Genomic DNA, 20754 nt, shown 5'->3' with positions numbered 1-20754 from the left:
GCATTAAACCCATTACTAGTGCATTAAACCCATTAAACACTGAACTAGTGCATTAAACACTGCACTAGTGCATTAAACCCATTAAACCAATTAAACACTGCACTAGTGCATTAAACCCATTGCTAGTGCATTAAACCAATTAAACACTGAACTAGTGCATTAAACCCATTAAACCCATTGCTAGTGCATTAAACCAATTAAACACTGAACTAGTGCATTAAACCCATTAAACCCATTACTAGTGTGTAGCTAGTCTCGGGTAGCCATACCTCCAAAACACGCTGCTGTCACGGCTCCTTAGGAAAGCCTAGTGTCAACGAGGCATGTAGCCTACTGTACATTCCTTTTTCTTTTAATTGAGTGCTTTGATTTCCAGTAAGTTTGTTTCAGAAAGCTGTATCTCTTTCCAAATTGATTGACAAAAAACACTGATGAACTTTTCAGTGAACTGTTTAACTCAGTGAATTCTTATGTGACTTCTATAAGACTGTCAAACATTTTTAATGCAGCACAATATGGATGTATTTAAACATTTTGATGCATTTAAAGAGGAAAGGTGCAAAGCATGGTTCGACTTTATATAATGAATTTAATGTAACTATTAAACATACGTATTGTTTTACAGCAGTGGTCTCGTTATCAATGATTGGAGGGCCGGTGTGTATAGTATGTCTATGTTCCAGTTATATCCAGCAGCAATCCAGCAAACAATCTCCTAGTTGAGGACCATGATTATTTGATTAGTTTGTTTAGGTGTGTTAGTACTGGGCTAGAATACAAACATACAAACTCCTTCAGTAATTGACTTTGAGACCACTGGTTTACAGTGTATGCATTCAATGAGTCATACGGTTTGATGAATATAGCTTCACAGAGGTGGTTACATGCAGCAGATGTCCATTAGGTAGAGACAGAGCCATGGCGTTGTGTAGACACGGTAGAGGCAGTGTAACAAACAGGCAAAGTGTTGAGAATCATTGGTATGAAGGTCAGTGACACACTGGCATCACCACACTAGGTCCTCATATCTATCGAGAGTAACACAGGAAAATCACAGACTAATGTTAGTGTGTTGATTAAATTTATAGACTATAGGCAACTGTAACCACCATAGCACACAAGTAGATAGTATGAAAATATTACAGTTGAAGATATTGTGTAAATGTAATATCATAATCAAAAAATGTAAATGAGTCAAATCATAGGCACATTACACAAGTAATTACTGATTCTAACCACTAAATACCTATAACAGATATCAGATATAATCTGATCCTAGTGAGGAGAGACACAACAATCTTACTGCACTTTTGTCACCCACCTCCCATAGCTTGATTGTGGGATGCTCTCTGCGCTCTCCTTCAACAGCAGGTCTGAGAAGACAGTATCTGGGCTGGATCTTTTCCCATACCTGTGAGATGCAGGAAAATACTATATATCCAGACTGCAGTGGAACCCATTTGTTGGTCCAGTTCAGCAAACATTTACTTCATTCAAACATACTTTCAGTGTACTTCACATGAAAGTCCAGAATATCTAAATCTCAACAATGGTGGTCTGCCTTTTCTGTAACAAAGGAATGGACTACCACTTTACCTTCTTATTAAAAGATATGATGTGTTCCATTACTGCATTTAATCTATTCAAAATGTATAGATTAAAATAGTAGTCACAGACACAACTTTTCAAAGAATAAGATAACATCTTTATCTGAAGAATGCTCTCGTAAAAAAACTCACCGCTGTCGTGTGATGAGGTTGATGTAGTGTCGTAGCGCGGAGTAATACTTGGCCATTTCCTCCGCAGGTGCATCATCTCTGGGATTGACAGGCTTGGATGGATACCCGTCAACCAGAGTAGTGATACAAACCAGCGAGCAGAAAGCCAGCATACTCAGAGACATCGCTGCGTGAGGGCGCATCTAACGCCCATAACGTGGATAAGAAAGAGACAGAAAAGAAGACAACGAAATGTCTCATCATAATGCGCTCATTCATGGTGTTGTCCACAATACAACACCTTCATAATCCATATACAGTACCAAACACTGCTCTTTATGCAAAATAATACCCATAGCATAGACCATGATAGACCATGGACCAAGGAGTTGGAAGTGGAGACCCCTAATTCCTTGCATAGACTAACTAAATCAGAGTTTTATATAGACACACTGTTGAACAAATAATAATTTCTTTCTTAATTCTTGAGTAAATGAATCATTAACATTTTAAAGTAGAAGAGAAAAGTAAATGCTACTCACATTCTGTTGAAATGTCTGGAGACAGTTCCGAGAATAACTGCTCTGTTCTAGTAACTGTTAACATTTCCCGAGTTTTATATGGCGCATGGGGAGCATTTGGGGAGGGAGGGTGCCACAAAAGCAGACGTAATTTTCTCGTCTATAAGGAAAAGGGCTGAGAGATAGCTGATAACGATTTTAGAAACTTTTAGAAACATATCAAGTAGACAATATATGACAAAAAAGACACAAACCGGATTACAGTTAATTTGATAAACCTGATAAATGTGAAGATTGTACTAAAAAATGTTTGCAATAAGAGATCAATCAATTTGAAGGATTGCTGATAAGATACGATTTAATAATTAATTTAAGGTTAAAAAGTAAATAAATGTAGCACTGACACCTATTTAGCCTTGTTTTTCTTTAGATGTACAGTTGTCTTTTTAAGGTTATGGTCTTACAATTTACATCATGGGTGAGCAATATATTTTGTTCAGTGCCATTCAGTACTTCAGTGCCATTGTCAGGCACTGAAGTAATCATGTCTTAACTATTATACTGAGAGCATAATCCCCAACATTGAAGAGAAGGCACAATTGTTAAGAGGATTAAACAAAATAGGAAATAAAATATTAACAGTGAGTCACTACAAACTCACACCAAAAATGTGTTACCAAAAATACAGTAGATTCCATCGGTTACTGAGCCTCAAAGGTGCAAATTGTTCATTCAGAACAACTAAACAACATTTTCTTAAATCTGTATTTGTCATAATTTATTCACACTGTCTTTCTCATTGTCACAAGAGTCTGTTTTTGCGACAAGAGCAATGGGCTTACATTGAAAGGTACTCTGGCTGTCACCACATGCTCAGAGACTGAATCCAAACAGAGTACTCCCATTTAGCCATATCTGTGATCAGCAATAAGCTGCAGAAAGAGAGACCCATACATTTCCTGAGCTTTAACCTCAAAGTAATCAGCCTTTCCACTCACTATAGACTTCCTTCACCGTAAGCCTCTAATGAGTGGTGTTTGGCTGCTTAGACCTTAAGGTCCTCAGTAATTAAAATCGACAGATAAAATGATGTCTGAAGATAACCTCCAAGGAGCTTAAAGACTGGATCTTGAGAAAAGAGCACAACAGGTTCATTATTCAGTGTGACCTGTGCCATCAAGTGAACCTATTATTTATACATTTTTATCTCTGAACATCATGTCACACACATTTGCTTGATGAGGCCAGTCTGTCTATACAGTTTAGATTGAGGTGAATTGTAAATTATTCTAAACATTTCTAAAATATTTTGTTCCATATTTACAGTTAGTAAACTGCTCACTATCACATTTAATGGTGTCAGATTCATAATCGCCCCATGAAATGTTATCTTGGGAAGCATCATAAACGATCATCTTCTGTCTCACTGTGTGAGGGCACAGACCGCACTAAAAGTGAGCAATGTTCACAGCATGTTCTGCTTCCCATTTCTCAGTCTCTTGGTCACCAAAATTGAAGTCCATGAGTGAGATTGCTGAACAATTGTCAGAGTGCCGGCAAAATGTCTTGAGTGGATTAATAGTTTTAAAAACTTAATTTTAAGGGAGCCTACTCTGACTTAACTGCCCGTCTGACAAGCCCTTCATTATTTTCTTCAATAAAACTCCTAATGCTTATCTTGAAAGTGTCTGATGGTTTATTTGTTCCTTTTGCGTTAAATGTGCTTATATAAATATGTCCTCATGCCTCTGGTGTATGGGGAATTTACAATAATGAAGAAATGAAGCTGAGTAGATCTTAAAATGGACAGACACAGCAGTGAAAAAAGTGCTGTTTACATAAGCTGTCTGCTAGCCTTCCTCCATCAACCCTCTCTGCTCCAAAGTGAGATGTACTCCAATTATATTTTTTTTAAATGGCTTTTGCAGACTGACTGAAACACAACAAAAATACTCCAACCCCACAAAAAGGCAATAACCTGACACATTAAATGTTGATTTGTGAAACAATTTCACCAGAATTCCCTACAGGTTGCCCATCAGTTTCAGTTAATGTCTACTCAAACTACTCTACCCTACCTAGAGTTAAAGGACTGCACTGTTTCCTCAAAGCAGCTCATTCTGAAACTCATCAGTGAGGTGTAAATGTCACCCATCAAATCTGTGTACATCTCTCTAAGCCTCATACACACAGGCATTTGGTGCGCTCTAATTTGAAAAAAGCCATTCAAATACATGTTCAGTTGAGTGAGTAATCATTGTGGTTTGACACTTAATTCAGACTGGAACCATCTAAAAAATGTTGGCCACATCTTCAATTAAATTAAGCTTGGTCCAAACGATTCCATGTTATACAGGGAGGGTTTGTTGAGTACCAAATCATCAACTTGCAATTCCTAAAAATAGAGGGTACAAAAAGCAACCATGGCTTTCAACCAGTTTATGGTGAGAATACATGTAATGACAACGATTTTCTTTGAGGAGCATTTTCCTGGGGAATTTTCAGAAATTTGACAGGAGATTGGTGCTGACAACTTCCCCGTCAAATCTGGAGTCAGTCAGCAGCGGAGTTCAGAACTGGTGTCACAAAATACAACTCAAACTCTAGAGAACTAAAAGCTTTATGTTGGTGATTAATTTCTTGTTTTTTCAGAGCAAAATAATCTTTCAAAATATCTATATTTTAGCAGCCAAAAAACCTGGACCTTTTTATTACTACTCCTCCTGAGACCTGTTGTGTTTAATCAGCAATCCCTTTATACATGGCTGCACAATGTAATTAAGGAGTATATTGCTCCCTTAATTCTAAACATTACCAGATCTTCTGCACATTTTTTAAATTTATTTATTTATTATTTTCTGCAATGTAATAGCTGCTGGGTAACTGATCATCTGTTTAGATATCCAAACATTTAAAAGAGAAATAATATACAGTGAAACCAAAGTGAGATTTTACATTGTCACACCAACAAAATAAAGAAGTGAAACAAACAAATATTTATCAGTTGCTCCACTACTCCTTATGCTTGGCCACTCAGGAAGTAGTCATCTGCCAGGACTTGAGCAGCAGTTAGTCTTCCTTCGCATGCCAACAGCTTAGGGAGCAGAGTTTGGAGTTTGGGCTCCTGGAAAACAAGAAACACATGCATTGTATAGGCCGACAGCTTAGAAACAAAATGTAAATTCTTGATTAACGGAAAGGCTCTCTCTGTGTTACTCACCACATCCAGGGTCAGTTTTGCCGGGTCATCCAGAGCACCGCTGAACTTTGGAACGTGCAGCTGCAAGCAGAGAATTGTCATTGACATAAAAACCATCACATACATCTGAACATTTAGTAAAAACACTTCCAGGGCAATATGCAACAGTTGATTAGATTTGTACCCAACCCCTTTTAATCTCCTCTAGCCTGCCTGGAACCCCTTCAAAATATATCAGATTCCCAGCTCTATTCCATCCCAACTGTTCCATAGTGATCCCCATAGACTAATTCATAGACAGGATAAGAATGAAGCGTCCTACCCAGAGCAGCAGGCACCCGAATGAGTACAGGTCGCAGGCTGAAGAAGGAGGGGTGGTGCCTTGGCGAAGCTCTGGGGCCACTAGGCTGATTGAGCCTGCCACCATCCCGCTGCCCATAGCCCTCTGCACCTGGAGTAACCACAAACAGCTACTACTTTAGATGGATACAACATAAACCAATCAAAGCTACATTCACAGCAGTCTAAAAAGTAACATCAGATTTTTTTTAAAATAATAACTCAGATGCATCCACTTTCCACATAATGTGGAATTTCCATAATAGTCTTTCATCACTGGTGAACTACTTGTGTGTGCGTGCGTGCTCGGAGTACTGTACTTACAGTGGCCTTGGTGAAATCAAAGTCTCCCACCATGCCATGCTCTCGGTTGAGGATGAACACGTTGTTGGGGTTCAGGGAGGCATGAGTGACGCCTACAGCATGCAGTGCCTGTAGTCCCTGTGCCACGCCCCTCATCACCTTGGTAACCTCCTAGTGTGAGAAACAACAGTAGGTTAGTTTACTGTGTGTCATTACAGGACAAGAGTATGTCGAGTAGCTGGAACTTATCAAAGATCAAAGACTCACTGTGGCAGTAAGAGGTTGGACGGCTTGTACAGCCTTCAGACTTCCATTGGGGAAGTATGGCACCATCACATAGGCAAGAGGGTCAGACTGCAAAAGAACATTGTTCACCCAGCATCAATGACAGGATAAATGCATGATAAAGAACTCAGGTATGTTACAGATGATGTGAAACATAAAAAGGGCCCTGTTTAGGGACTTGCATGAAGGGACTTAAGGGTGTACTGGGCAGTACCTTGCCAAAGAACAGAGCCAGAAGAGGGAGTACTCCAGTGTCTGCCCCATTCTCAGTCCTGGCCTGGTGAAACAGTGTGGTTCGCTCCAGCACCCTAGCCTCTGCCTCCTCATTTATAGTGTAACCCTGAATAACCCAAAGACAAACCTCAAACAAAGACAACAAACACTCTACCCAAGGCCAAGGCCTCTTTTAGTTGGTGCCAGATGAAAGCAAACATTTTCAATTCTATAATTCTTAAGCGTGACAAATAACAAAGATCACTGATTTACTTCTTTTCCCATTTGAAGGTCTATGCTCATGTCTGGGCATAATGAACAACACAGTTTCATATACCTGGTTTTCACTTCTACAAGTGTTTAAGGGGTGTGGTTACCTTGAGTATGACCCTCTGGCCCTGGAACTCGGTGCACACCAGGGGTCTGCGTCCACTGAGCTCTCTCATGGGCTCAGCATCAAAGATGTCCCTGTCCAGACTCTTCACCAGGAGACCTCCAGAGCTCTGCATGGACAGGAGAATCATCAAACTAACTCATACTGAGAATGACCTATACACATATACAGATTCTGGAAGTTATTAGTCTGTAAATGGGACCGTGTTCTGTGTAACATTTGAGTGCAGGGTTTAGCTCACCATGTAGCAGTGGATGTCTGCCTCAGGATAGAGCAGAGGAAGCTCTGGGAAGCTAACATCAGTCAGAGCACCAAGCCTCCTCTACAAGGTAAACAAGAGGCGTGTATTAGGATATATAACTGATTTGACGACAAGCATAACTACGTGCCGATAGATGAGAGTAAATCAGCATGAAGCCTACATATTCCTCTTTCTCCTTGCCGAGTTCCTGGAAAAGGGCCTTTCTGGTCTCAGCAATCTCCTCCTTCTTTTTCAGAATCTCTGTTAGGTCCAGCTCTTCAGCCTGCGAGAGGAGATACCGTGATGATTATAAATCTCCTGGTCACATTTGTTCACAACAAAACAACCAAACTCTGGAACTAACCTTTGCCTTTCATATTTTATGTGTTATATTCAAATAATTACACCACACACACACACACACACACAGAATAGAAGTTGGATATTGTTGCTACATTGTGCACTGAAGTGGTGAAGCCTCTCACCTCCTCTAGACTGCATTCCTCCATCTGTCTCCACCTCATCTGGAATCTCAGGCTGCGAACACGCTTCTTGATGGAGAGGAGAGTCTCTGGGGTTGGGGTGGCATTCTGCCATTCTAGCATCTCCCCCTTAAACTGAGGAGACAAATCATGTGAGAGAGCAGATTACTGTTATTCAAAATACTGTATATGGTGGAAAGAAGCAGTGAAATGTACTTGGCTCTTCTGCAACTGTTTAACACAATGTTCCTCAGAGAATGTGTGATGTATTAATACCAATATTGTTCAGTGCATTTCACCATTCCCGCACCTTTGTGTTCAGCAGATATTTGTCCATGATATCAGCTAGGAGCCCCTTCTCTTTCTTGATGAGCTGCATCACTTGGTGGAAAGCATCAGTCATAATCTTGCTGTCCTGGTTGTTCGGTTCCTGAATACATGAACAGAGCGAACAACACCTACAGATAACATTTCACTGATACATGGATTGGCAAAGAACAATGACTCAAACTCGTACTCACTGAATGGGAAATATCCAGCTCCTTGCACACGTTCATGTCTGCCTGTTTCATGAGGTCAGTCACTCCATCAGCTATATCTTTCAGTGTCACTGTTGTTTTGCTAGACAGACAGAAAAACTGAACAGAACAAATATGAAAATGAGCACTCCAAACAAATATCAGAATTGACTTACAGTGAACAATCCAGGACAACCATACGACGAGCCACATCATATTCACATTCTATAGACCTCAGTCACATTATGTGAGAAGTAGTTTGAAGTGCACTGAACATATGAGAAAAAAAACTCTTTCTCCAAGGCTCTTTCTCAGTTACTTAACCGGGTGCCGCGTAATACTGTACCTTGCCAACATTCTCAGACCAGGTGCACAAGGCATTGAGGGCCTTGTCTGTCCCATCTCTGATACTGCTGGTGTGCTCATGCCTCTGAGTCTTCCACTGGTAGAACTGCTCAAATGCATGTTCCACAACACCCTCCATAGAGGATGGACCAAAGACTGCAGTCAGAGAAGTGCTCACCTCCTGTAATACAGGAAAATACTTATTGATAGCAGCAGCTTGTAGAAATAAATGTTAATGCATACTTAGTTGATATTCAGTTATGCACTATCCCCCTGACCCCTCATAATCAACATGAGGATCTTCCACAAGCCAAACTGCTCAAATATTTCAAATGAAGGAGAAAACATGCAAGCTGGTATTCAAGTTTTTATTCTGCAATACTTCAAGTTTGTCCATGCGTTGTCTGACAGGCAAACACTTTGCCTCCTGTAGGAAGGTATCCACGGTGGCTATCAGCGCACTCCGCAACATATTTCTGTTTTTTATCAGATCCACAAGTTGCTCCTTCTGCAAAAGTCAAGCCAAAAGACAGTGATTGGCACCAGTGGCTGGGATGGACTGTGTTACAATTGTATGGAAATTGTACTCTTAGGGACATGCATGATCAGCAGCAGAATGACAACTCACTGTCTGACAGGCCTTCAGCTTCTCCTGAGCAAGACTGTAGTTCTCCCATGCCACATCTACCTTCTCCATGGCAACAGGCGCAGAGATGCTATTATTCATGACGATGCTGATAGACTGCATAAGGTTGTCACTTCCACTGTTACATGGGTTCCCCTCTCTGTTCAATAAAAAGAAGCCATGACAATAATGCATACAAAAGAAAGAGGGTGTGAGCTGTTGCTTCATTATTCTCATTCCATGAGTCACTCTTCAAAATACAGTAATGTGGAGAAAGGCGTAATATGAAGTATTATTTCCTGATAATGCTCTCAGATCTTACAGTACCTTAGTCCTCTCAGAGAATCAACTTTCTCTGCCAGTCGGCTAAATTGCTCTGCCAGTGCTGTATCCAAAAGCTTGGCCACTTCTTTCTCCTTCTGCTGAGATTCCCCCCTCATAGCCTGAACACGGGGAGGATATGAACAGAAACACTACAGTAGCACTGAGATACACAACAGTGGCCATCACGGTTTGTGCAGTTGATGAGAACATTAGCCATGGTAGCTACCTTTATGCCAACACACACTGTATTCAATCTAACACTATTCCTCAAAACCCCATACCTGCTGCACTACCATGTCCCTTCCACACTTACGGCTCTGCCAACAACAAAAACATAAGAGGAAACATTCACAAACTTACTTTTTACAAACATAAATCTGTGAATAACCTGCTGAGGAAGGTATGAAAGGTAGGATTAAGTTCAGATGCAGGTTCTCTCGTGTGCCTGTTCTTTTTTAGTTCTTATGTGTTGTGGTAGGTCCATTTCCTTTGACCAGTCCTAATCCTACCAAGCTATTAAGCATTAAGAGTCACTAGCAAGTCCCCTCATAGCATGTCATGAGCCTTCACCTGCAGCTCCAGTTTAGCATCTTGCAGATGCTTTTCGAGCTGCTCTGATTGGCTCTGAAGTGTGTTCCTCTCCACCTTGCATGTTTCTGCCTCTTCAGTGACAACCACCATCTCCTCTTTCAACTCCTGTGATAACATGATGACGCACCACATGTGTCACAACACGTTTTACACAACTCATATTCTATACGGCTGTGAATGTGTGTGTGTGTGTGTGTGTGTGTGTGTGTGTGGAGGGGGTTTAACCTGGAGCTTAGAGAAGGTGTCTCTCAGCTCTTTCTCTTTGCTTTGAGTGCTCTGCTGCTGGGTGTCTAGTTCTGCCTTTAGCCTCTCGTTTTCCTCCACAAGGTCCTGGTCCATTTTCTTTTTCAGTAGGTTGGCAGGCATAGGTGTGGTGGGGCTTTTCTCCCTGCTAGAGGTAATAACAATGGAACTGATCTTACCTTTCAAAGGATGAGAAACATCTGTTAGTAATTACTGAAGGCCATGACCCCAATCAGCAATGTTCATTCATTTGCATCCCTAAATCTCATTTATGCAGACCAACATTCATATTTCTTCTCACAATACAAACAATTGATGCACACCGAGTATGGCTGGATGACCCATCATTCTCAATTGATACTATTATACTGAAAACACAAAAACCCAATCACCACTCCAACAGCTTCTCATTTTAAATCCCGAAACTACTTCCTGGCACCAATACAATCACACCACAAGAGAACTAATTTCAAAGTAAAAAGGATCAAAACATGGGGTAGTAGTTCCACAAACATGACCTGCAGAGCACTGATAGCTGAGGATTTCTCTCCGCACGACACAGCAGAGAGCCGTATCAGCTGCGGACCAGAGACAGCTCCACTGGTAGGAGCAGAGCCCCTCCTAACAAGTAATCCGGACCACTGACAGAGACGGCAATAAGGCAAAGTTCCCAAATCCCGTACCTAGCTAAGCTGACTATTCTTTGTCTGTTTGAAACCATTGAAACCACTGAGAGTTACAATGAAGTTCACAGATGTGAATTAATATATGCATGAGTGCCAACACAGCAGTAACATTTATTAATTTAATTAAATTATTTCAAAATTAAGAGTGGAGAAAATGAGTTGGAAAATGTGACAAAGGTGTTCCATTTTCTCTAGACTGGTGTCATACTTCACTGACCGAGGCATCTGGTCAGTTAAAGCTGGGCGTAGTTTAGGCATGCCCAACTTCTCCACCAGGTCCCCCTGTGGACCCCTCTCCAGGATCCACTGGGCCCACAGACTGGGGGGGTCCTGGAAGGTCCGCATGGATATGGGGCTCTCACGGTTACCCCCTGGGAGGTTGAGTGTTGCAAACTTCATCTTTATCACCTCTTCACCAATGTCCAAGTTCCCCTGAAATGCCTGGACAAGGATGGTTCCATCAAAGCAGACAGACCTCTTCTGGATACGTACTTTCTTCCCAAATATCAAATTCTGTAGGAAGGCCTTTCCCTGAGACAACAATGTACATTTTAATAAGCAGGGAAGACATGTTAATCCAAAGTGGAAACATCTTAAACGTTTAAACCTTTTCCACATTCACAATTCAATGAGAAATATTCACAATTCATTGGCATTATCAACAGCCCAGGGAGAGATTCAGACTAGGTCTTACCTGCTGGAAATGTGCTGAATCCTTGTCACTGGACACATGGAAGCCCCAAAACTTGAACTTCTTGGCCAAACAAGGAGACTGTAGATCTTCTGGAAGCTCAAAAAGGGCTGATCGACTGACAACCTCTGTATTCCCATAGTCAACGTAGGAGACATGGAACTGGACACAAGGTAGAGATTGAATGGAGTCTTGTTCATTTTAAGGCATTCATTGCTTTACCATTTATAAAAATGCAATCAGCACAACACGTTCTCTCATCAACTGGGCTGCTAAGAGCCTGGAGTGTATCAATTCCACATCAGTCAAAATGCACATTTAACAGATATCTGACCAACACTTAATCTCCTAGCCAGGAAAAGTGAAAATGAACTCTGCACAGCCTAAGGTGGATTCCTGATCATGTTTGATGTGTAAAAAAGCATCAACAAGATTGATTTGATACCCCTCATACTCAAAATTGACAACAACTCACCTTATCATCAGTCTGATGCTGTACTTTACACCTGTACCAACATCTATCCTCAGAGAAGACTACCCCATACATCTATATGAAGAGGAAGAGGCTAAGAGATTGCATATTACACATGCATAAGCATATAGTAGTATATAGGGAAGTTATTCTCCATCTCTCCTGGTCTGGCTTTTTCATTACCTGCTGAGGACTGGGGATTCCAAATAACTTTGAGGATTTGGGGCATTTGTCTGCCAAGGCCTTGCTCATTTTTTCAATTGCTTGGTCTTCAATGACATTCTACAATAACAAACAAGACAAAATGTGGTATATTGAGTGCATGTGTATGCATATTCCAAAGGTTGCAAACTAACACCTGTGCCACGTGTACCTGAGCCCAAAATGTGATGGCATCCACAACGTGGGTAACACCAACAAGCTCCACTAAAATGAAATAAAATATAATTAATACATACTATGCTCTTTAATATTAATTTGAAATGTTAAAACTTCACCTAGGGACGACGAAAAATACTCACTGTTCTCGCGATCCATTTTCGATTGGTCCATGAGTTTATACGTTAATTGACTGTGAAGTACAGGTACAAAATCACAACATAAACTAATGTGGCTCGTAGTAGGCCGCTGTTAAGCCACCAAGTGCTAACTTTGGCCTCGCACATAAAGCAAATCGTTAACACAGAGATCAATTTAAACCACCCAGAAGTTTAGACTTAACCATAACGCAGCCACAAAATAGCAAGCTAGCTAACATAACGAACTCGCTAGGTTCAATAACAACGCTTTTATGTTGGTTAGTTTTAGTTTTCGGAATAATTGCATATTAAAATGATATGTAATTACTCCCATGGTACAAGAGCTGCTGTCTGAATGGCAAAATACGAATATAGACAAGAAGTCCATCTCAATTGTAGGCTTGTTTGCCTTTTGACCTGTTCAATCTGACCTGACCGCCTTGTGTGGAAATGAAATATGATGCACGCGCTGTCTGAGTTCGAGGTCACACACAGGTCATGCATGCTCACGCGCATTATAATTTCACCAAAGATTTTTCCTTTTCTTGACATGTAGCCTAAAAAATACAATATAATAAATAAAATAGCTTCCTGCAGTCTTAACCATGTAAAGCAAAATGTAAATGGCCAATAGTGACAAGAAAGCTGTTTATTTTGGGGAATATCTGTATATCCGTTAACAATGTACATCAGCTCAACTGTTATCACTGCTTCCCCTCTACTGTTCATGTACTGTATGGCCAGGGCCAGTTCAAAATACTGTAAAAACTACTACTACAAACTGTTCCTGTCATGGTAAATAACCCTTCGGCTTCAGGTACTGTATACCCATCTGAAAATGAATTATACATGTAGGCAGCAAGAGTGTAATTAAAGATCTTTGCGATTTGATGAGAATTATTTAATTAAATTCAAAGTTGTTTCATCAAATTCAATCGTTTAATCATACAAATGCCCAAACAAGCATGTTGCCACATCCCCACCATGATCGACTGTATCAAATGGGTCAACAAACAACATCTGCAAACCATGCACAAAAAATACACCGCAAAACCTAATGACAAAATACACCTTATGAAAATACATTGTCTCCACCAATGTTACAAACGTCAAGGCTTAGGGAGGATGACTTAAATTACAGATGGAATTCAACAATATTTCATTGTCATTCTAAGAGTTCTTTGTTCAGTCACTTGACTTCTGATCCATATATGAAGTCCTCTGGAAGAGTCTCAGGAGGGATTGAGCTCAGTTGCTCATCGTAGGAGCGGAGTGTCCATAGTTTCTCCAGTTCATACACCTCCCTGGCCTCTGGCAGCATAAAGTGGACTACCATGCGTCCTGAAGGGAGAGATAATCAAATAGCAAGTAGTATTGAATTAATTAATTCCTCAGAATTAATTTACCACTAATCCAGACAGTTATCAACATTGGTTTTATTTCACTAGATGTCTAAAACAGACATTTGCAATGAACTCAGGGTAAGACCGTACCAAAGTCAATGCACATCCAGTCTTCTGCATCTTTTCCTTCAATCTTAACATGTGGGTCCCCATGTTTCTTCATAAATTTGTACTGTGAAAACATTAAACATGTATGTTTACTAAAAAAAACTGACATATATATAATGCATAACATTTAGAGCACATTTTTGTTCAGCAATGCACAAATGATGTAAAAAGGTTACCACTTTAATGGCATAGAGAGCCATTGCACGAAGGTGTCTTGATGAAGAACCGCTGACAACAATAAAGTAGTCAGTGTACATGAGCTCCTCTGGTACTTTTATGACACAGATATCCACTGCATTCTCTTGACGGAGTAGAGACACCAACACATCTATGGTAAAATCCTGCAGAGTTTCTGTGGGTGGGCAAGGAAAAAGACTGCCTTTAGGTCACACTGCACATTGACTATGACTCCTCGAAGAATGTGTTTGTGGACAGTATATATAGAGATACAATATATATCCCCCCCCCCCCCCCAAGCCAAGGAAAACCTTTGTCTGGACCACTGTGTATAACCACTAAGACAACTGTTAAACAAAATGCTTTATCATATACTGATTACGGTACCTTCCAATACCCAGTCCAGACAGATCTAGTACTGTATTGTATAATAAGATCTCCAGGTATGCCTATTATGTTAGTTTTGTGACAAAGTGCTTACTTTGGACTGAGTCACTCTCCATCTCATCTTCTTGTTTCTGAAACGTGCCAGTGCTTCCCTCCTTTAAAACAGGCTTTTCACTTTGAAAGTCGGAGTAATATCTTGTCATATTGTGGTGACATGAAGACAAAAACTGATGAGGGGCAAAGCATGTGTAACGTCGATGCAAACAAACGGTGCTATACCGAGCCTTTGAAATCAAACACGAACTTCTAACGAGACCGATATACCCTTGCACAACATTCGGTTGAAGTATTTTTGAAATAAACAGTTTGGAACAATTTAGAACACACATGATTTCACTATCTTAGCATTGCTATCAACATGCATTGGTTTTTTTTTGTCAAGGACTAGAAACAGGAAATGCTGATGATTCTAGAATTCTGATTGGATGAGGCAGAGGTCGTTTCTTTGCTGGTTACGCCTACTGGGATATATTATTGATAGTACTTTACCACCATCTAGTGTACAGGAGTGGGAGTTGTTTTTAATACGCATCCGTCTCATTATCTGAGCTGTACTGTAAATCAAGTTCATATAATTAATTGGTCTCTCACCCACTCAAAACTGACCCATTTAAAAAAAAGTGTAAATGAAGACAATTTGAACTTCTTTAGGTGAGAAGAATGGAAAGGTGTAAGCTGCATGGTGAAATGTCTGTCCAGAGTGTAACAGGGTGCATGGAGCTAATATCATATTGCTTTTATACAGTATACCCACTCCTCTCAGATTTACAGGAAGTAGTAATTTAGCACTCATCCCCATTTTCATTTCCAGCTCCATCAGTCTGTCATGCTTGAGATACTTGCTTCCTCACTTTCCCATTAAATTGTCTTGCTCATGGTCAATTCATTAGTTTGTCAATTGGTAATATTTATTATCATTATGCTACATTATATGACCATAAAATGCATAAAATGTCTTATTGATGTGCGAGCATCATATGAATCTAAAACACAGTCAACCTCTATTGTAGTTCGTGGTCTGGATAGGATTTATGTTCTTGAGCAAAATAGACATGTATGTGCTTCCTGTTAATCATAATACCATGAGTTGATAAAAGGAATTAGTCAATTACCACATTTCAAATATTTCAAATAACATTCTGGACAATAATAGACTTAAACAGTTTAAAAATTTCAGTGAGGTCATTTATTTCAACAGGCATTCACGTGTCATCATGAAATTGAGTGAAAAAATATCATACAAAGTTTTCATATTGTCAGTACTAAGATTTATCCATTGTAAGAAAATGCCACAGTATAAAAGGCATGCTCCTGGCCTGAAAAGGCTTTCATGGATACATAACTCTGAGTTATTCAACAGATTAAATTTGGTCTCCACAGCCTCAGTAAATGAAGTTTGTATTAAATTCAAAAGCTGCCAGACCATCTCTCTGGGAGGATGAAGGCCAGCTCACCCCACCCTAGCCATTTTGATTGGTCAGTTCATTTTCACTGCATAAATTAAAATAAGTATTGTGAGTTGCATCATGCATGTCTTTCCCTCTCTCCAATGGATGGAATTACAGCAATAGATTTGACAGTTCAATTCTCACTCGTCAACACAATCTGAGTCCAGGATCACATTCAGCCTCAGGCCCACAGGAATATGGTCGGTTAGGCCGGCAAGCTGGGTCACAAAGGTAAACTCCTCTATTTCCTACAGGGAGCAAATAAAGTAGAAAAAGTTGAAAGAGTGCCGAACATTTCCTGACAAGGCAATCATGTTATCTAGAACCACGACTTCTTGGAATTATTCATAATAGATACTAAAAAGTATACATGGTTATTGAAGTACCTTCAATTCCATTCAAGGAGACAAGTGGCAGTGAAGAAAGGGGAGATTGGGGGGAGGAGATAGGAGACGTATAGGGACACATACTGTTCGGCAGTGTTTGTCGATGGAGCTCTCACGATACAGGACGTAGTCCAGGCGGCGCCCCACCCAGGGTTGGCCAAACTCAGGGTAGACCATTGGGCAGCCATCTAGGGCCACAGGGGGGGATATATACTGCTTTCTCAGCTCCTCCCTCTCTAAAGTCCTACAAAGGGAATTGATGGATGAGACAATCTTGCTCCACTGATTTCGATTGAATCTAGGCGGTCAGGCTATGGATCAGCGTATCATTCTACTGATGTGTCATGCATCTAGCTTACTAATACTGACCACATTCAAAAAGTGTAGACTGAGTACCTTTGAAGATTATCTGGGGTCCTTACGTCCTCATCATACATAGTAGGCTGTTCCAGCAGAGTGCCTGAATAAGCACACGAGGGGATCCAAGAATATTTCATCAGCCTTTTAATGTGCTGTGGGATTGTATGCAGCCTAAAGAGACAATATGGTACTCACCAACGACCCAGGGCTTCTCTTTGCCAGGCCCTGCCCTGCAGGGGTCTCTGTAGTCCTCAAACAGACTATGTTTCTGTTCTAGACTGTCATCTAACCATGAAGGAAAAGACAAATGTTAAGAAATCTAGGGCGCTGTAACGTGCGATAAACTTCACACACATCTCTATAATATCTTGATGTAGACAGACAGACAGACCCACCAGGTGAGCAGTTGTCAAAGTTGAAATCTCCGCAGAGCACGTCAAACACAACCATCTCATCTGGCTTTTTGTTCACGGCCTGAAAATCGCCAATCCACTTGGTGAGCATGTTGAGTTGTTCACAGCGAATTTGCCCTTCACCTGATTATCAGAACATGTAGGAAACAAAGAACAATTAACACAATTCATTTACAAATATGAAATCTTTATTACAACACATACACAACCAAATTACACTATAGGACTACTGTTCATAACATGAGCCTGTTGCTGGACAAGAATAATGAAGATGACTTGCCTTCAGGTGCATGGAGGTGTGTGCAGTTAAAATAGCCAACCACTTTCTTCTGACTCTGACTCTGGCCAATTAGCACCTGAGAATACCCACAAACCATTATGTTATGTATTTACATTAAATACCCAGACCATGTATTTAATTACATTTGATACTTTCATAATTAATATCCTGACAAACGATTACCAAACAGGCAGAGCCAATAAGCATTACAACGTTTGGCCTATAATAATGAAAAAAAGTATGTGAAAAACAGGTTACCTTGGCAGACAGCAGCCCTTTGGCTGCCAGAGCATCCTCCCCGCGGCTGTTGGGGAAGCAGCAGTACTGAGCCTCCAGCACTGGGTAACGACTGGCCAGGAACAGGCCACTGTTGAAGAACTTAAAAGAGGAGCAGCTGCCTGAGGGCTGGCAGGCATAGACGCCCACATCATACAGTATATGCCCATACAGAGGACGAAGGGTCTCTGTGAGCTTCAGGGCAGCCCTTTTGTCAAACACCTCCTCCAGACATAGTATGTCCACATTGGCTGGGAACAGCGAGGACACTTCCCAGGGCACATCGTCCACCTGGCCAAGGCCCTGAGTGTGCAAGGCTCGTGGGGGGTTCCGGTGGCCTCTCCGGCCATGCTGGTTGGAGTTCTGGTTAGTATTGATAATGGGGGCAGGTGGTGCAGGAGAAGGCTCCTCTGTATCATCGCAGGGTACATACACCACATAGTTATTGGAGTTGGGTATTGGATCCCCTCCACCTGCTTGGTCCTTGTCTGAATGGTCAGTCACAGGAGGCTGGGGCTGGCTCTCTGTGGCCCCATATGAGGATGAGGTGGGTGCAGGGATTAGGCTGCTGGAGGGGCTGAGTGTGCCACAGCTGCTGGGTGAGTCTACAAAAATGCGGATATGCGGTCGGCTCACGCCCTGCACAATGCATTGGCCAATGGTGGTCGCGCGGCGCTGTGTGTGCCCTAGGTTGTTGAAGCGAGCCAGGCTGTCTGGCAACAGGCACAGGTTGGCAGTTGCAAACCCAAAAGTGACCTTTCCGCCAAGATCAAGGCCCAGGTTCCTCTCCCCCTCTGCTATGGAAGGGGGCTCCTGGTGGTAGGAGAAGGGCCTGCGGGCGGCCTGGAGAGGGGCCCAGAGCAAGAACCCCAGAAAGGCCAAGGGAGCTGTGATGAGGAAGAGGGTAAGAAATAGGATGGAGCCGAACAGAACCTTGAGTGGGTGGAGGTAGCATTCCTGCTCCAGCCGTTGTGTGCGCTCCAGGGTGGTGGAGATGCAGACGGCGATAAGGCGATCCAGGAACCAGAAACAGGGCAGGATGAGCCACCAACCCACAGCATGGAGACCCTCCACAAACCCATTAGGGAACGGGGACTCACGGAGCACCATGCCTCCTCACCTCTGTACAACAGGAAGTAGAGCGGGCATCAGAGCTCCCAGTTCACCTCACTCTGGCTTCACCTCACTCTGGCCATATTCTCATGACCAGACTCACGAACTAGGGCTCCACTGGAAACTACAATGAAATACAAGCACACAAACAACATTACATTAGAGGTGTTTTAAGACCATTCTTGCAGGGATGAGGCCAAACAGGTGGGGAAGAAATAACAAGGTCATGTAGCTAAAATCTGATCCTTGGCAAAATGTTAGAAAAACACTTTACCTAAAGCATATATAGGTACAATGTGTTACAATAACTCATAGGCATTTATTTCAATTGGCATTTACTGTATGATATAATGTCTAATATCACATGTTATGTCTGTCTACATACAATATCATAAAGCCACAGCCTACCTGTGATATAGCATCTGCGTAAAAATAATATCCCGAATATCCCGGCTATCCCTGCACCAACCATTTCAGTTTAGTTCTGAATATGATACATCATTACGAAGTGAATCGATCGTTGCTGGTTATCAAGGAAATTACAGTACAGGCTGCCCATGTTCAGGAAAAACGGAGACAGGCGACAGCTGGTGCGTCATGCTGCACGCGATCAATTGGAGTACTTGGGAGATTACATTGGCTTACTGCGCGCGCACACGCACACAGGGTGGGATGGACATTGTTGGAAAGGAAGGCGATAAGAAAACAATATACGGGTGTCTCTCCAAACCGCTGTTAATCCACCATCTGCACATTTTCACTCATCACTGGCTAGAGTAGCGACATAACTGTGTAGTGTATATATATATGTATGAAAACGGTTCCAACTACACCACACCTTTTTGTACGTTGCCATTCCATTCAGCGTGTTTTGAAGACAGGATAGCAATTGATTTGGTTGGAAATGCTTGATTTTCAGGCTTGATTTTCAAATCATTTCACAGCATTTGTATGTCAAAACGATGAGGTAATACCGAAAGCAAGGTAGATGACAAAGCCGCCTCTAATGACAATATGCCACCTGTACAGCTGCCGACAGCGGTGCTCATTCATGTTGGCAACATCGATTGCCCCTGAAGGTTTCGTGTTGCATGTGCGCCTTGCAAATCGATTCGTCCAGCTCGTTTATTTACACCTAACACTGACGTCAGCACAGCAGACAGACCCTAACTTGTTCCATTCGTTTTGGACAGGACTAAACTACATTTACTACCGTGCCTACCTCACTTGAGTAGCTAGTCAGTGAGCTCTATTGATTGCCAACTTCATAACCGTGCGCAGTGCAGCCTTTTGGTGCAGGACATTGACGCGGTTGCAGTTCTAGCCAGCTTGACTAGTTAGCTAGCTAGCTAGCGACTAGCTAGCCTAGTAGCTCGCTGCCACCTGCATGTCTTACCTGAGTGGAAAGTGGAGTCTTCGTCAATAAAGTGTGAGTTTATCCGTATAAACATGTGTGTTGCTACTATATTTCCCGGCAGCCTATAAAAAACGTTCCATTTACTGTACGTTTGTAAAAACTGAATAGATATACAGTGTACTTGCTCAATGATACCAGGTCTGTAGTCGTTGACAAGTGACTATACTTTTCAGTAGCCAGCCATCCAAAGCGCGTGCACGCAAGCTGCTAATTTTCCC

At 41.6% G+C, this 20754-nt stretch overlaps 3 protein-coding genes across 3 annotated transcripts; all 3 read right to left on the bottom strand.

Annotated features, from left to right (window-relative positions):
- Positions 1 to 5258: 5258 nt before the first annotated feature.
- stk31 (serine/threonine kinase 31) lies at positions 5259 to 12727 on the bottom strand (the record flags this gene model as incomplete). Its single annotated transcript, XM_083679396.1, has 25 exons — positions 5259 to 5363; positions 5460 to 5519; positions 5761 to 5889; positions 6102 to 6251; positions 6348 to 6434; positions 6580 to 6705; positions 6956 to 7081; positions 7214 to 7294; positions 7395 to 7496; positions 7699 to 7830; positions 8006 to 8125; positions 8217 to 8333; positions 8560 to 8739; positions 8941 to 9066; positions 9187 to 9343; positions 9511 to 9626; positions 9789 to 9824; positions 10078 to 10203; positions 10324 to 10489; positions 11245 to 11558; positions 11722 to 11880; positions 12197 to 12265; positions 12374 to 12472; positions 12564 to 12616; positions 12712 to 12727. The coding sequence occupies 25 exons, from the start codon at positions 12725 to 12727 to the stop codon at positions 5259 to 5261; spliced, it is 2952 nt and encodes a 983-aa protein (XP_083535522.1).
- Positions 12728 to 13385: 658 nt separating this feature from the next.
- Positions 13386 to 15222, bottom strand: malsu1 (mitochondrial assembly of ribosomal large subunit 1). The gene is made up of 4 exons (XM_083679273.1): positions 14878 to 15222; positions 14396 to 14571; positions 14202 to 14283; positions 13386 to 14049 (listed from the first exon to the last, which is right to left on the bottom strand). The coding sequence occupies exons 1-4, from the start codon at positions 15170 to 15172 to the stop codon at positions 13898 to 13900; spliced, it is 705 nt and encodes a 234-aa protein (XP_083535399.1). The 5' UTR covers positions 15173 to 15222; the 3' UTR covers positions 13386 to 13897.
- An 801-nt stretch (positions 15223 to 16023) lies between these two features.
- On the bottom strand, positions 16024 to 20715 carry smpd5 (sphingomyelin phosphodiesterase 5). The gene is made up of 8 exons (XM_083678227.1): positions 20516 to 20715; positions 17989 to 19243; positions 17731 to 17806; positions 17433 to 17573; positions 17233 to 17322; positions 17074 to 17137; positions 16762 to 16921; positions 16024 to 16539 (listed from the first exon to the last, which is right to left on the bottom strand). The coding sequence occupies exons 2-8, from the start codon at positions 19114 to 19116 to the stop codon at positions 16432 to 16434; spliced, it is 1767 nt and encodes a 588-aa protein (XP_083534353.1). The 5' UTR covers positions 19117 to 19243; positions 20516 to 20715; the 3' UTR covers positions 16024 to 16431.
- Positions 20716 to 20754: the final 39 nt, after the last annotated feature.

Source organism: Argentina silus (genome assembly GCF_951799395.1).
Source record: "Argentina silus genome assembly, chromosome: 10".
In the NCBI taxonomy this organism is placed as follows: domain Eukaryota; kingdom Metazoa; phylum Chordata; class Actinopteri; order Argentiniformes; family Argentinidae; genus Argentina; species Argentina silus.
The sequence above is the reverse complement of the archived record's forward strand: the minus strand, read 5'-3'. Positions and strand labels throughout refer to the sequence as shown.